The sequence below is a fragment of the Pseudopipra pipra genome, chromosome Z (assembly GCF_036250125.1).
Source record: "Pseudopipra pipra isolate bDixPip1 chromosome Z, bDixPip1.hap1, whole genome shotgun sequence".
NCBI lineage: Eukaryota > Metazoa > Chordata > Aves > Passeriformes > Pipridae > Pseudopipra > Pseudopipra pipra.
This window is the reverse complement of record NC_087581.1, coordinates 40,988,482-41,005,267: the sequence shown is the minus strand read 5'-3', so window position 1 is coordinate 41,005,267 and position 16,786 is coordinate 40,988,482. Positions and strand designations below refer to the sequence as shown.

The 16,786-nt window shown below is 36.9% G+C and overlaps 2 protein-coding genes across 4 annotated transcripts in view; both read left to right on the top strand.

The window, feature by feature from the left end:
• The window catches only part of RIOK2 (RIO kinase 2), a 293,756-nt gene that overhangs the window by 201,257 nt on the left and 75,713 nt on the right, over window positions 1-16,786 (top strand). The gene's annotated exons all lie outside the window — the stretch shown is intronic.
• SLC12A2 (solute carrier family 12 member 2) overlaps window positions 1-16,786 on the top strand; it is a 60,315-nt gene that overhangs the window by 17,301 nt on the left and 26,228 nt on the right. For all 3 annotated transcript variants that reach the window (XM_064643305.1, XM_064643304.1, XM_064643306.1), the window contains exons 2-10: window positions 1,841-1,960; window positions 3,701-3,776; window positions 4,379-4,474; window positions 5,979-6,118; window positions 6,758-6,868; window positions 9,832-9,940; window positions 10,394-10,521; window positions 10,610-10,694; window positions 14,748-14,896. In XM_064643305.1, coding sequence (XP_064499375.1) covers window positions 1,841-1,960; window positions 3,701-3,776; window positions 4,379-4,474; window positions 5,979-6,118; window positions 6,758-6,868; window positions 9,832-9,940; window positions 10,394-10,521; window positions 10,610-10,694; window positions 14,748-14,896 — 1,014 coding nt within the window. The remainder of the gene's footprint in view (window positions 1-1,840; window positions 1,961-3,700; window positions 3,777-4,378; window positions 4,475-5,978; window positions 6,119-6,757; window positions 6,869-9,831; window positions 9,941-10,393; window positions 10,522-10,609; window positions 10,695-14,747; window positions 14,897-16,786) is intronic.

The following is a 16,786-nucleotide window of genomic DNA, read 5'->3' as shown; positions in this document are numbered from 1 at the left end:
ATGTTTCCTAGGTTCTGATTTAGGCAGGTCAGCGTATCTGAAATGTAGCAGCATGGATTGTCTTTTTTTTGGTCCTCACTGTTCTTCTACCACTCTAATGGATCTAAATCTACCACTACTTGATTTGGCTTGAGTGCCTGAATGCAAATAATCAGCAAATCAACAGATTAATCTGGTCAAAGGCAGTGCAAATCTCCAGAGAATTACAGCCATTAGTTAGTTCTCTTTTGCACAGAAGAGCTGCAGTTCAGCAAACTGTATAACTCCTGGTTATTTTTCTTTTTGTCATGTGTTTAATATATGTAATACAGCATATATACACACACATATATATAAAACACTTATATGTCTATTTTTCAAAAATCCCTTCTGGAGTTGATAAAATGTACTCTTCAAGAAAACTCACTGTTAAAGGTAATGATCTGGAAACCGATCGTGATTCTGCCTAGTGGTGGAAAGCTGATGCCTTACAGGATCTCCAGGTGTGTTGCAGGTACACATGGCTTTATGAGAATTTCATAATTCAGAGTCAGTGAGAGAAGCACTGACATGAATATGTCAGTGGATAAGGTTGACATAATCCGATTTTTTTTTTTAGATCTGTTTTGTGTGTTTACTGCTGGTTATAAGGGGCTATAGGTGGCATCCTTCATAATAGACAGGTTTAGAAATATTTTCTCTTGATTCTGTACTTAGAGTATATTTGGTATTAATGCATCAGGAATATAAATAATTTATTAAATACTTTACCCTAATTCTTCTTCAGCATGGCACATACTTCTTGAAAGCATTGTTTGGGTCCACTCTATTTTGTGTTTTATTTAGCAAATGTAGGTACTGCCCTTTACCTCATTGGGATTGAACCTCTAATGGTTTAAATGTTTTCTAAGCCCTCTGGTTTGCAGCCAGCTTCATAGTACACTGCTTGAGCTGGTTTGTTAAATGGTATTCAGAGTCTTTCTATCCATTTCTATCTCTGATAGACTCTACCAGAGTCTATCCATTGCCTTGGATAATTAACATACTTTGCTTAGAGTGGTTCTTACAGATTTCTTACAGCAAATGTAGAAAGTATTTGACTTTAAATGCTCAGGTGTTTGCTTGGCTTGGCAAAACAAAACTGCCTTTCAAGTGTATATAGACATAATTTTTAATATATATCAGTTAATATTTCTGCATTGTGAGGTTGGGAGTAAAATTGTAAAGAAAAGCCCTGAGTTTGTCCATGGGACTGATATTTTCTGCATCTATCATCCTTCCCATTTAAACCGGGAAAAGTGGGAAGAGAATCTCCTTTTCCCTGAAAAGCCAATCTCCCACCCTTCTTCCCACCAGAGTCACCTTACAATGAATAGTAGAACAGTTTACAGAGAAGTGAATAATATATTTCCTGAAAATTTGATCAAATGACAGGTAGGTCTGAACTACAGGAAACGCTACAGCTGACATCAGTAACTTGTGGTAGAACAGTAAATGCTTCCAGATTAAGAACTAAAACCTCTTGTGCTGTAGAAGTCACTGCATTTGAAATCTTCTAACCATTTTTCTAAGAGACTAAGTGTTTGTGTTTTTTAGGGGATGTAGAACTGGTTCTTGAAAATACTTATTACAGTGGCTTCTAACAGTTTCCTCTTGTAAGTTTGTTACATTCTTTGAAATCCGAGATGTGCGTTGTGCAAAGAACATAAAGGAACAGCTCAAAACTTCAGCTGCGTCATTCTTTAATTTTTCTGTTTATAAAAGTGGATGGGTTGGTTTTTTTTACAACATAAGTATCACATGCGCACTCCGCTCTTTCAATCACATAATATATTAACTTTTTGTTTGTTTGTTTTCCAAGGAGCCTTTTGAAGATGGCTATGCAAATGGTGAAGAAGGCGCTGCAGCCGGGGAAGCAGCTGTCACTTACACACCTGATAGCAAAGGGGTGGTCAAATTTGGATGGATAAAAGGTGTATTGGTAAGTTTGATGTATTATACTTAAGTTTCTTACAGATATAATCTTTCTAATAATCATCTTTTTTGAGAGGTGTTGTGATAGTGCAGTATAAACAAAAGATTATATGTATGAGAGATGTGAAAATAATTTTAGGAAGGGTTGCTCCAACTTTACTGAATTTTAAGGAAGTCAGTACTTCAGGACTTCAAGTTTTTAGGGGATTATGGTTTCTTAGCACATTTTAGAGTTTAAGTTGCATAATTTCCAAGAAGGAAAAAGATCATGTTAAGTATTCATATGTAGTAAAAAAAAATTTATGAATTTTAAGTGACAAATGTAAATGGAGAGAATACACTTAATGTGTGTCCACTTTGAATTGGAACTGCGTGAAACAAAAAATAACGTTTTGAGGAGAATACCTGTCTGTATATAACAAAACTTGACCAGGGTTAAATATTTAAATTTTGTTGAGCATGTTACAAAAAGTCATCTTCTAAGCTGTAGAAGTCTTTGACACTAAATACAATGTAGTAATAGTGAAAAAAACTGATTTGGAGCAGTGAAAAATCATGGGTTGCATGGGAGTTTTTTATTACAAGTACATATTAATATATTTTTAGTATTTTGGCAAAGAGAAACCATGGTTAATATGTATTCTCCAAAGCTCTAAGAATTTATAGTGCTGGCTGCAAACAAAGCAGTTGGTTAAAACATGCTGAACTCAAGCACCCAGAATACCTAACTTTAGTTCAGCTCATTTCCACTGTGCATTAGCAACTTCCTAACAAGTCTTGAAGTAGCTACATTCCCTGCCTTGAAAGAAGGAGAGTGTCTGTGGTAGCTGTGAAACTCAAATTCTGTATAGGACTATTCTCGTAAGCAATGTTCTGATATTAAAGAGTTACAGGGTAAATGTTGCTGAAGGTTTCTTCCGAAGTCAATTTAAAATTTTCTAGATGGATGATTTCATTTTTAATGGTTTGGAAGTTATAGTTAATATTTCCTAATAAGCATAAGCTGCTTGGATGAATATTTTCAGCTCAGGTGATCTGCATTTAGCAAAAGATTTGAAAACTTCTGTGGTTTGGAGAAGGTCTCCCTTCTCTTTGCAGGATTGATATCCTGTTGTTTAGGTAAGAGAGAGACCCAAGATTTGGTTTTATTGTCCTGTCTAAATTCTACACAGTGCAAACTCTACTTTTATTGGGAGCTAAGAGTTTTAAATGCAAGGATTAAAACAACATGCAACCCTCCATCCTGTTATTGCGCAACTGTGTTGTAAGACACATAAGTTTTAGGAGTGAGAAGTTGTAGCGGTTGTTTAAGGATATTGCTTTAGTGCATTTCTTTTTGAGAGAGTTTTGTGGGAGATCTGAGCTGGGATTGTAGACCTCACAGTCATAGTAGACCTGTGTCTTGTTTTTAGTTATGTATTCTGTAGTATGCATTTTGGATCCTGAAGGTTGGGGTCTAAATTATTTTTATTGTTTGGTGAAGACATACTGCAAGTGTCAGATATTGAATTAATCTTAACTTTATCTGTGTTCAAGGTAATAACTTCTAAATTTTATTTAGGTTTCTTTTTTTTTAATCAAATGTTAACTTGTCTAATAACAGAGTCTATTCTTGTGAAATAGTTTAAAAAGTGGTGAGGAAAGACAGCAAGATAATTTCAAGGATGTTAAAAACTGAAATGAAAACCTAGTGAAAATGACTGCAGATGTAAGACCTAACCATTGTAAAATTTCTGTTTTATATTAGGTACGATGCATGTTAAATATTTGGGGGGTGATGCTCTTCATCAGACTATCATGGATTGTAGGACAAGCTGGGATAGGTACGTGTACTAATGCTGTTATTTTATTTCACTGACTTTTGAATGTGATCCAAAAGAGGTGTTGATCCTGAGCTTACACTCCAAAAGGAGTAGAAAATGACCTTGATATTGCCTATTTTTATGGTAATTTACCCTTATCAAAACTTCAGGCACTTACTTAGACTTTTTCGTTTAGGTATAAGGCATGTAATTTAAAATGGGCATTTTTAATTCTTCAGTGAACTGTAGAGATAAACTTTTGATCTCTGGTTATTGAAATTTGAGTATAGACCATGTAGCATATAAACAATTCTTTTCAAAGACTTGCCTTAGTATTGGACTGCACAAAATATCTGATTGCAGAAGGATTATGTTTTCTTGAAGCTCGGGGATGCAGCTCTTACCTTGCTGATTTAAGAGAACATTTACCCAATTTTATTTGTATCCTGGAAACTTCTCTTTACAAAAGGGGAGAGGAGAAGCCATTTACCTGAATATGTGGAATCATGCACAGTAAATTTGTGTTGTTTTTGCAAGATCAGGTATTTAAATGGAGTTAAGTTGAAAGTCTGTATTCTTTAATACCATTGGGCTTACACTGTTTCCCCCCCTTTTTCCAAAAGGTCTGTCTGTCTTGGTGATTGGAATGGCCACTGTTGTGACAACTATTACAGGACTCTCTACTTCAGCAATAGCCACAAATGGGTTTGTAAGAGGAGGTAACCCGACTTTCGTAAAGTTTTTAAAGCTTTCCTGACCATGAAGTGCACACTTAAAGGTTGCTGAGGAGAAGAGTCTTCTTTGTGTTCTGTATTTGACTAAACAGTCATATAAATGTTTATTTATCAACCAAGGAGTCACGTAAATAAACAGTCAGGCTAACAAAAAGTCAGTAGTTAGCTTGCTAATTTGATCTGACTAGTGGCTTCTTTTCCACTGTGAAAGAAACATTATTCTTAACTTTTAGAATACAAAGATTTTTAGGGATACATATCCAGGAATAAGGGGTCTTAATAGTCTCCTGCATCTGCACTGTGCACATATGCTTGTATATGTTCATGTCCTAAAATAAATCTACACACAAGTAACTCTTCAAACGCTTGGTTACCTCCAGCTTCCCTGAGATTGATGGTTTTCATTCTCTTTCATGGTTTATGTGCTGTTGTCAGCAATTCGTATAAATATTTTTGTAAGTGGTTGGTCTAACATGGTCAGACTACTTCATAACATACAAGACTGTTACTAGTAGAAAATGTGGTGGAAATAAAATAGAAACTTATAAAACTGTCTTCATTAAGGTTAAGAATGAAGAGAACAAGCCTCAGTATCACAGAGTAAGCAGATATAATGGGAAAGAGCAGCGATGAGTGTTAACATTATGTCAAGCTTAGTTTCTAAATGCCCTTTCTACTTTTTTAATTGTATTATGCATATCAGATTTTCCCATTCCTATGGGAGCCTTTTTTTAGTCTCTCTTGAAATAAAGTACTTCATTGGAAAATTTGAAGTGCTGAATGGGCAGCACTGTAGAATAAAATCACAATTGTTTCTATAAAAATCTTATACTGCAGTAAGATTTTTTTTTTTTATGTTACATAAGGCATTCAGAGTGTGGCAAGCTGGCTACATACATACAATTTGCACAAGAAGTGTAATGCAGTGAAATTAATGATTTCCTCACTCAATTAGTTCAGACTGAAGCTGGAGGACTTTGCTGCTTCTAGAAAGCTTAGCTCTAAATTTGAGGAATATGCCTTTGCTACATTTTCTAATGCAGAAAACTCCTTTAACACAACAGAGCTTTAAGAAACAGATCTTGGAGGTTTGGGACTTTAGTGGGCTTATTACAGTTGGCTTTGCCAGTTTCTTGATCTATAACTAAAGAAGATGTTTAGTAGCAGAACTGTACACAAGGGCTTTCAACAGTTTGAAGCAAAAAGCCCAATAATACTGCTGTTTGTTTTACAATTTGTTTTTTTACCCAGAGAACTGGTTACATAGCTGAATAATATGATGTGGTGCATAAACTGTGGTTCAGATATATTTCTGACACTTAAGTATGTCTGTCCCTAAAATACTGAGTTCAGGGCTTTTTTCTAATACATCAGGGAAGGTACAAGAATAAGTAGATTCTGGTTCATGTAAACATTAAGTTGCTGATGACTGACTGTTCTTCGGCTCTGTCATGTGGGTTTTTTTGTCTTTTGTTTTTCTTTTTTTCAGGGGGAGCATATTACTTAATTTCACGAAGTCTGGGGCCAGAGTTTGGTGGTGCTATAGGTCTGATTTTTGCATTTGCCAATGCTGTAGCAGTAGCAATGTATGTTGTTGGCTTTGCAGAGACAGTTGTGGAGCTACTCAAGGTACACGGATGATAGTACTTGTATTGATTACACTTTATGCAAGTTTGAGCTGTGATCTAATCCCAGAATGGTTGAGATTGGGAGGGACCTTAAAGCTCATCCCGTTAAACCCCCTTCCATAGGCAGGGACACTTTCTACTAGACCAGGTTTCTCCAAGCCCCATCCAACCTGGCCTTGGACACTTTCAGGAATGGGACATCTACAGCCTCCCTGGACAACCCGTCCTAATGTTTGACCACTCTTGCTGTGAAATGTTTCTTCCTTTTATCTAGTCTAAATCTGCCCTCTTTTAGTCCAAAACCATTCCTTCTTGTCCTATCACTTACTACAAGCCCTGTCCAAAAGTGTGTCCCCATCTTTCTTATAAGCCCCCTTTAAATATTGCTGGAGCTTTCTTTTCCCCAGTCTGAAGGACCCCAACAACCCCAATCATTTCCATTTAGAAGATGCATTGATGTAAACACAAGGCAAAAAAGCTATTTACTTGTATCCTTAAAGGGAATTTAAAATTATTGAATTTGTGGTATAGAGATTAGCTACTAATAAATGACAGTAAATAAAATGCTATTCTATAGATGTGAAGATAATTACCTGATGAAGTATATGACTGTGGGTTTTTTGTTTGTTTGTTTCATTAGGAAAATGGAACATTGATGATTGATGAAATGAATGATATCAGAATCATAGGGGCTATTACAGTGGTTATACTGCTGGGTATTTCCATTGCAGGAATGGAATGGGAAGCAAAAGTAAGGAACCCAGTCTTTTTCTTTTATTCTCTGCTTCATAATGCTGATTCCATTTTTGTACCTCGGTTATTTGACTTATATTTAATATATTTAGTGTATTCGGTACTGCATGGTGGTATGTTAGAAGTCAGTCAGTTGCTTTGTATGTAATAGCTCCTGGTTTGGCACTGGCATGTGCAGGTCTGGACAGCATTTCAGTTCTTAGACCGCTTCTCTTCATTGGAAGCTTAAGCATCTATGAGAACCTAAAATCCATCATGATCTACTCTTAATGACACTGCTAAGTAAGTTAATGGTATTGCCCTCTTCTGAGCAACTACAGCACAAGAAGAAAAGGTAAGAACTTTAGCATGGCAATTTTCTCCTACTACAGATTTCAGGTGAGTTCTACGGATGAAAAGTACAGGAAGCCAGTCTAAAGCTATGTAGCTTCTGCTGACTTAAAACCAGTGTTCTTCTGTTCTCTTCCATTCTCTCCTCGTTTGGTTTTTACTTGGAAACAGCCAGACAGGGAGATGCATTCACTGGGCCCAGCAATGAGAGAGGTTTTGAATGTTTTTGGTGATGAATGTGTAGGAGGGTAAACCTACTTCCTTCATCTTGCTGTGGCTGCAGTGTCTTAGGTCAATTCTTTGTTGGTCAACTGTTCATGAAAACAAACAGTTAAGAGATCTTAGAGTACCTTAATATAGAGGTTGCCTGATTTTTTTCTTCTTGGCATTATTAGGCAGTGTAGTTTGCTTTGTTTCCTGCACCTGGTGGGCTTTTTCTGAGTATCTGTCCATAGTGTGCTCAAAAATAATTGAGAAGAGCCTCTCACAGGGTCTCCCTTCCCAACCGATACTTGTGTCACTATAACTCTTATTTTCTGCACTGAAGGAACTTCTTCATGAAGTGTTAAAAGTTTCTTATGCTCCTGCATCAAGAAGATAATGATATTCATAACCAAATGAGAGTTTTTTGTCATGGTTGCTTCCAGCCCTAGAAATAGGAGTCATAGAAGTGAGTGAAGATCTACTACAGGTAGAAAAGAAACTTGCAGAAATTGACTTTGGCATGTACTTTTAAACTGAACTTCTGTAAAAACTGTTTACATTTCTCAAGTAGTCCTTCCCTGTCTGTAACCTTGAATTTGTAATGGTGTCTTTATACACCCAGCTTTGAACAATGCTGACCTCCTTACTCTGAACTGTGTAGTTTTTCCTTTTAACGAATTAGCTGTTATTTAACACTGTGGCCACTGCAACTTCAAGTCACAGGAAATATCTTGCTTTTGCTGTGTACCATGAGCAGTTATAACAATTGCTTGCATGGAAATACTCCTGTTTAGTGTTTTTATATCAAACCCGAATTGTGGTATCACTACAGTGCCATCCTTACTAGGGAATGGGTAGCTTTCCAAAATCCAGTGCTCAGTTCAGAAGTCTTGTCTTGGTTTCTGCCTCATGGAAGAGGACCGGTGGGAGCAGTGATAAGCAACTGAACCTGTCAAACGAGCATTTCACGTGGGCTAATGTACAACTCAGCATAGCAAAACACTCATGCTTTCCTCTTGATTACGGTATGTGTGATGTTCTCCTATGCTTTACCCACATCTTAGAAAACGCCTTGGAAAGTGGAACAGGCGTAATCTATAGTACTGCCTTTGAAATAGATCTAAAAGCTAAGAGAGAGTGGGATTCCAGGGAAGTCTGTTCTGAAAAAATGGCTTTTCACAGTTTGTGATCTCTTACTGCTCAACTCCTTGTGTTGAAGGAGTGTATTGTGTTAGAAGCCCATTCTTTCAGTCTTTTGAATTTAAGGAAAATACTCAGCAAACACCCCTAGCTTATGGGAGAAGCCTAGGTTTGTGACTGGAAAAATCCAGTAACTTGTGACAATTGCTCTGTGATAACTCCATGTTGAATTCTCTGGTTTTTTCGAAGACTTCTGTAAGCACCCAGCTGAATCCTCACACCTCTTCCCTATTACTGAGGCTTTACAAAGATTTAGGTTTGATGGACAAACTGGTTTCTTCAGGTGGACTTTTAAATCTGCTCCAGGACATTATGCTCTGTTTATCACTGTTCTACCTTGTTTTCTTGGGAGGCTGTGTGAACTGAAAACTTTGACTTGTAGCAATGAGCAATGCCACAGTGCTATTGCACATTAATTTCTGATCCTAGGTGTGAAAAAAGTCTATTAATAGCTTTCCCTATGCACATGCCTTTCTAAGGAATCAAAATAACTCAGAAGATAACAGAGCAGTGTGGTTGCTTACTTAAATGTAGAACCTGAAGTATCTCTTCAATGTCTGTATTTATCTTTATTCACACTTTGGAGGTGTTGGATGGTTTAAAGTGCTTTTTTTTCCATTTGTAGGGTTCTGTGGAAGAGTGACTAAAAATCTAGGTTGTGATCAAAGAAGCCTTAAGAAAACTAGAAATTAACAACTACTTGTTGTAGTCTGCAATTCCGTAAATAAGTGTTGACAACATAAGAATGTAGCAAAATAACCTAGTTCATTGCATAAAGTAGGGAACCAAAGCTGTTTGATTCCAGATGTAATAAAATTTTTAGTAAATATCACATACTGAAGTATAAGGCAAAGTATTATGATCACGGTTTATAAGGCAATAGTAGCATTTGTGTTGCATTTGGCTCTTTTCATAGCCAGATTTGTTCTGGAAGGCCTATATATAGAGTAAATAGTTCATTTAAGCATTCTATTTTTAGATGTACGACTTCGAGGGATTTGGTAAAAATGAACTTTTGATTAGATATTAAACTTGGAAATTATTCCTATTTGTTCATTAAAAATCTTTGTGCCAGTTCTCTCCAGCTTTCCTTATTTATTTGTGGAAAACATGCTGATAAGACTAAGCTGAATTTGGAATCAAGCAAACATTTACATTTTAGAGCACAACACTTGATACTTTGAAGAGAACAAGTTCTTCTGGGTGACTGCAGTCATTATGTTTCAGGCACAGATAGTCCTGCTGGTGATCCTCATACTTGCTATTGGAGACTTCGTCATAGGAACATTTATTCCTTTGGATAGCAAGAAGCCCAAAGGATTCTTCAGTTATAAAGGTATGCTGGAACAGTTTACAGTATTGCAAACAATACCTTTTTTGCAAAGAAGAAATAGGCTGTTAAAATTAAGTTAAATATCTAATATAGGTTATAGTCCCATTTACTATAGAGTTTTTTTTGTTTCCTGATTCTTTCAAAGTTTTGCAGTTTTGTCCTTTAAAGCTATTGGGCCAAAACTTGGTCCTGACTGCTTAATATTAAATATATTAAATTTAAAAAAACTGTATGATACTGTAAGTACTTTTTCTGGTTATAAAAGCTCTTTAAGTTTACTGTGTTAATTTTACTTTGAGTCAAAGTGATAAATAAGGGCTCAACTGTTCTGCACTTAATTTTAAGAAGGTCATAGAGCTGTGACTTTCATCTTTTTCATGGGTCTAATAATGGGTGGAATGGTTTAATACTGTAAGTTCTAGAAAAATAGTGATAGACTTAAATCTTTCCCTACAGCCGAAATATTTATGGAGAATTTTGGACCAGATTTCCGAGAGGATGAAACTTTCTTTTCTGTATTTGCTATTTTCTTCCCTGCTGCAACTGGCATACTTGCTGGTGCAAATATCTCGGGGGACCTTGCGGTGAGTAGTGGATGAGCAAACACTGTTCACGACCACTGGAGTGTGCATTTATCTCTGTCATCACTGTCCACTGACATTTTTCTTTCAGGATCCTCAGTCAGCCATACCTAAAGGAACGCTGTTGGCCATCTTAATCACTACATTGGTTTACGTAGGAATTGCAGTATCTGTAGGTAAATAGAGAATGTTTTTAACTTTTATCCTTTCACGTTCATTCTGAGGATGTATTTTGATGTGGTTGTATGTAATTTATTACATAAAGCCATTATGTAATTGACTTCCCTGCACAGGAAAGTAATAGCCAAAGGTTTCTAATTTTTACTGTTGGAAATTCAGTTTTCAGCTGGTTTTATAATTTCCTGAAATATTTTCCTAAGACTGGTGACTGCTTCAGACTAAAGATAACAAAAGACTCCATATGGATGTTTCCTCATTTGTTGCAGTTATTTATGTTAAAGGATTTACAGTTTAGCAATGGAATAATCCCTGGGTTAAAAAGTGTATTTTCAGGAAATACTCACTGAACTAACACCTGTATTGGTTTGAGGATGGTAGTAATCAGCCACTTCCTTGGAGTGAAGGAAGCACTTTCGTGAGGATGCTTGAGCAGTAGTTCCCCAGCTGAGGGAGGAGACTGAGTAATGCCTTAGTCATCCACTGTCAGAAACATCATGTTCAGAAACGTGTTCTATGGTTTTATTTTCATGGGGAAAGAGGAGGAACAGTCATAGACTAATCTGAGTCTTGTACAGTTTCTCTTCCCAGTGTTCCTCTCCCCACAGTGGGTTGAAATTCTCTGTAGAAGTTGCGTTGGAGTTGGATACCAGTTTTACTCTAGAGCAGCAGTGGTTAACCATCCATAAAAGTAATTCTAGGAACCTTAAGATTCTAAGATTGTAATTGTATCTTGCATATTTCTTGCCTGTGGTTGGAAATGTTTTCATTTGTATCATATAAACTACTTTCTGGCAGCAATAATCAGTTTTCTTATATGAAAGACCTTGTTCTATCATAGCTGTGCTGCCTTTTGAATGAAATTCTCATTTATAAGAGTACCACTGATCTTACCACTAATGAGATTTCCTTTTTTAAGATACCAATCTTGCTAGCCTGCCTTTGTTGGCTAACACTGGAGCGTAGCTCTGCCAAATAGTTGCTCTGTGGTGATTGTGTTTTATGCAGCAATAATGGGCCTACACTTATTGCCTAATTAGATTGACTGCATAGACCTCTGCTACCAAATTTGAATACTTTGGAACTTCAACCCACATGAGAATAAAATGCTTGTTAATACTCACTTGTTAATGGAATACTTTGATCATCTTCCAAGCATGAAAAATGCAATATAAAATAGTGACAAAAAAAGCAGTTTGCAAAACCAACTGAATGTGGAATTGTTGGATGCTCGCTAGAAAAGGGCAGCAGAAGTCAGCGATTATAAGTGAAATTTGGCTTTTTTTCAAGGCATTGAATTAGGCATATTGGACAAATACAAATACTTTTATCCCTTTTCCAGAGTAGTGGTAAGCAAGTCATAAACTTTGAAGGGGCTGACGTTGCTGAGCAGTCATAGCTGAAGAAAATGATGTTCTGAACTTAGCTCAGTATTTTTATGCTCTGTAGCAAGTATGAGGTTTAAACTGAATAGAAAAGGCCTGACAAAAGGAAAATTGCTAGTCCTGCTGATAGAACTAGGCAGCTATTTCAAGAAGATAATAGCTGTGAGGAGAAGGTATGCAGTTTCATATTTTAGCAAAGGACTACTGCAAACAGGCAAGTGGCAGGAGGCATATGTCATAGGCAAATTTGGCATCAGAATTCTTGAAAGATCAATTTCAAAGAACAACATTAATTGCTTTAAAAGGGAGGGAAGCACTAATAAAAAATAAGCCAAAGTTCTGAGTAGGCTTAAGACGTACTTCCTGTACTTTGGAAAGTAAAACTAATTAACAAGAGCCTAACTGTAGATGCTTGTAGCAGTGGTGAAGTTTAAAATTCTGAACTACAGTCTAAGGGACTCAGGATGGTTCCTCTGGAATTCACGTAGTTAAGGAAATATGTGATACAGATGGTCTTTTAACCTTCTCAGGCTTATAGCATGGCAAAACTTCATTTGACTTTGGCAGGAACGTGCTTATAAATGCCTGCAAAAAGGGGAAATACTGTTTTTACCAGAAAGAAGACCTAGAGGTTCTCACGGAAAATATTGCCAGAACTGTATAAATCAATAAAACTCTTCTGAAAAAGCATTAAATACAGTGTCCAGATTGTTACTTAGATTTAAGTATCTTCTGCTGAGAACAGAGCCAGCCCAGCTGGCTTATGTTCCACATCCTTTCGTAGTAAGGCCCACATTAACTCCTAGTGCCATTATTCCTTTCTGTCACACTTTGAATCTGTGTCTGAAAGTCCTGCTAGCCAGTTGGATCTGAACTATGAAAAAAATGAGGCAGAGGAGCGTTGTGATAGTGCATGGTAGGTATTTAAAAGGTTGCTCAGCTTACTGGGCCTGCCACTGCAATCTGTCACCAACGAAATGTTACCTACAAATAGTTCAACTGGGAACTGTATTGTCCCACCTGTTATATACTGCTTGAGTGTCTGGGGCAAATACTTGCGTGGTGGAGGAGAAGAAACATTTTCCTTTTACAGAGCTTTTAATTCCATTTAAAACAGAAAAAGACAAAAATAAACCCAGCCCCTCCACATGCTTACAAAAAGCATAAGACAGGTGATGAATGTAGGAATTTTGTACTGTAATTTAACCAATTGAGTCTAATTAAGTAACTAAAAAAGAAATCTGAGGAGTGGAAGGATTAAGTAATATCTGTCTAATGGGACCAGGTTTTACTGTGGACTATTAAGCAAGTTCTAATGGCTGAGAAGCAATCTGAATATGGTATAGGTAATTAGGAATTAATTTTCCCAATGGAAGAGAGACAATTTACATAGATATCTAGGAATATGACTGGAGAAAGTTAAACTTGCAGCACATCTGTGCCCTTCCCATTTTGCAAGTAAATAGTTTAGGTCCTCAGGTGTTCTGGTTGCCAGAACCTCCTTGTCATTCAAGTTGCTAAAAGATCAGAGTAAGAGAATTTTATTGACTGTTGCTATATAGACTTTTTCTTCCCAATTCCTTGTTTAATTCCTGTTCTTGGAAGTATTTGCTGTGTCCAAACAAAGGTTTGACTGCCTCAACTATTAAACCATAAAATATTAAATAATACTTAGTCTGCTCTAATTTTTATCCTGTATGAGACAAGAAACCTTGATGTAGAAGGCTTATGGCCTTTTAGTACCTTTAGTTATTTTTCTTAGTATTTACAGGCTGAAATAATGTGTCTTCACCATTCTCCTGACCAGCAGAAATTATAAATAATCATACATGAACTGTAGATAGCAATTAAGGTGATAATTATTTTAAAAATGTGGAAGGAATGGTACTGTGTGGCTTTGTTTTTCACCAGGAAACCAACTCAAAATACCATGGTCACATGGGAGATGGCTTGTTTAAATGTTGGGAAATGGCTTGCAACAGACTTCATGACAAACTGTTCATTTTTTTTAAAATTTCTGAGCCATATTGACTGGGGAAAAAAGTAACTGCAGCACTCTGTACACCTGTCTGCATACATCTATAGATACAAAACAAACATGCACTCCCATAGAATGGCCTGGGTTGGAAGAGGACCTTAAAGATCACCTCATTCCACCCCCCTGCCATGGGCAGGGACACTTTCCACTATGGCAGGTTGCTTCAAGCCCCATCCAACCTGGCCTTCCAGGGTTGGGGTAGCCACAGCTTCTCTGGGCAACCTGTGCCAATCCTGTCAAATTAAGTGTTGGTGCATAATACTCACTTCGATTCAAGAGCTGTGTGGAAACTCATTTTTCAAAGAAATAGTATATTAAGCTGAAATTGTGCCATTAAATTTTTGCAAGTCTGTTGACATTGTTTTTTCTGTGCTGAAACTTTTCTTATTAGACTCAGATTTATTAAAAAACTGAAGGTCTTCTCAGGCAAGAGAGCAGTTAGTTTGCTTTTTGGTATGTTTTCTTCATGGTAAAGATGTGCTTAGTACTGAAATGTGTTAAAAATAACACTGCATTTTAATGTTGCTCTGTGAGATAGTGTTTATATAAAAAGAGAATTGAGCTTGACACACATCCTTAAGTTCAGGTTCAGTTTGTTAATGCCTTTTTTATTGTTGTGTCCGCTGTAGGTTCCTGTGTTGTGCGAGATGCCACAGGGAACATTAATGACACCATTGTCACCGAGCTGACAAACTGCACTGCTGCAGCCTGCAAATTAAACTATGATTTCTCATCCTGTCAGACAGGGTGTCCCTATGGGCTGATGAACAATTTCCAGGTATAAAACTTTCTCCTAATTCTGTTCTTTGGCTTTTGGGTGGGTTTTTTTTGTTTGGTTGGTTTGTTTTTTGGTTTTGGATGGTCTTGTTTGGTTGTTTTGGTTTTGAGATTTTGTTTGTTTTGGGTTTGGAGGGTTTGGGTTGTGTTTGTTGTTGTTTGGGTTTTGTATGTTTTTTGTTTGGTTTGTTTTTGTTTTGTTGTTTGTTTTTGGTTTGTGTTTGCTTTTTGTTTTGTTTTTGTTTTCTGTTGGTTTGGTTTTGGTTTTGTGGTGTTTGGTTTTTAGTTTGTTTTTTTTTTTTTACTTGCATATTAAGAAAAATCATAGGCTAAATATGCCCATCTCCAAAAAGACAAAGTTTATCTGGAATAGTGAAGTAGTGCACTCTAGCTGGTATGTAGAAGAAAAGTGTATGCATATCAAACTTCTGGGTGTTTATACACAAGTGGTATAAATATTTACTTTTCTTCTGAGTAAACTGGTTAGCTGGTACTGCAGCTCTCTTTAGGTACCTGAATGTCATCATTCACTGATGGGGATAGATGTACTCTTTTTTTTTTCAATAGTGATGCATAGTAATCATAGGTAGCCTCTGTCAATAACTTGTTTGTTAATTTTATAAGTACCTTAGAAAATATGCTGACTTCTTAAGAATGTTTTACATCTTTATCACAGTATCCCCTTTAATGGTAGGAGTCTCGTGAATTTCCATTAAAGCTGATGTTACTGTATTTAAAAATCCTCGAAGAGTTACAGGGTAATTCATAGTCTTCAATACACATTTCACAGGTAATTGTGCTGTCCGTGAACTATTGGCAAGTGTTTGAAAGAACCCAAGGAAAATGTACTTACTGCCAGTTGATTTTCAACTTGGTTTGTGGTAGCCTATCTTTACCCTAAATCTTTCCAGTAGGTGTAAAAAACGTTGACTAGAGATCAAGCTGAAATCCACTACTGGAAAAGATATTGATTTTATGAGAAGTGTATGTGGTGCATGTACTCCTTACATGTGCTGGCACGTTAGGCTGACAGCCTTATCTGCAAAGCACTGTTAGAAAACCTGTTTCATATGTGCTGAAATAACATTGCAGTGCAGACCATTCTTTTACAATAAAATACATTTTTATAGTGGAATGATTTGAGTATTTCGTGTAATGTTACTTTGTCCTTGTTTAGAGAAAGTCAGATTTGCTCTTGTGGTGGGAATGATAATTCTGCAAAATCGGGTGATTTTCTTCATCTGTTTAAGCTCAGAAGAGCCACCGTATTGTCAGATGTACAGCTGCAAATAGCATGTAACTGGTTTCCTCTGATACGTCTTTTTAAGTCATAACTTTTGCTTACCATAAATGTTGCTTGTACTTTCAGTAGAGTATTTCTGTCTTCCAAATTGTTCCTGCTTCTCTCTGGGAAAACAAGTGAGTGCCAAATAGGAAAGCTCACTTCCAAGGCCAGAGGCAGCACAGAGAATGCAGTGCTCCTCACACCCCCCTGCTTTGTTGGGGTTTTGAAAACTTTGTCATGGAGACCGCACAGCATCTCTGGGCAACCTGTTGCAGTGCTTAGCCACCTTCTCTCTGGAATTTTGTTTTCCTAATACCCAGTGGGACTTTCCCTTGCTCTTTTTTCTCTCATCCTCATAGCTTTTGCTGTTTATCTGTGAGAAGAGTCTGATTCTGCCTTCTCAGAGGATGTCAGAAGGAAGTTGTGTGACAGGCTGTTTACCTAATGAGAAACTCTTGACCATTTTCTAGAAGAACTGCCCTCAACTTTAGATCTGTGTGTATGGTAGCTGTAAGGAGATACTTTTTTTTTTTCCATATGCAGGGCACAGTGTGTGCGGGCACAGGGGCTCCGAGCTTGTATACCTCTCAAGCTCTTCATACAAAC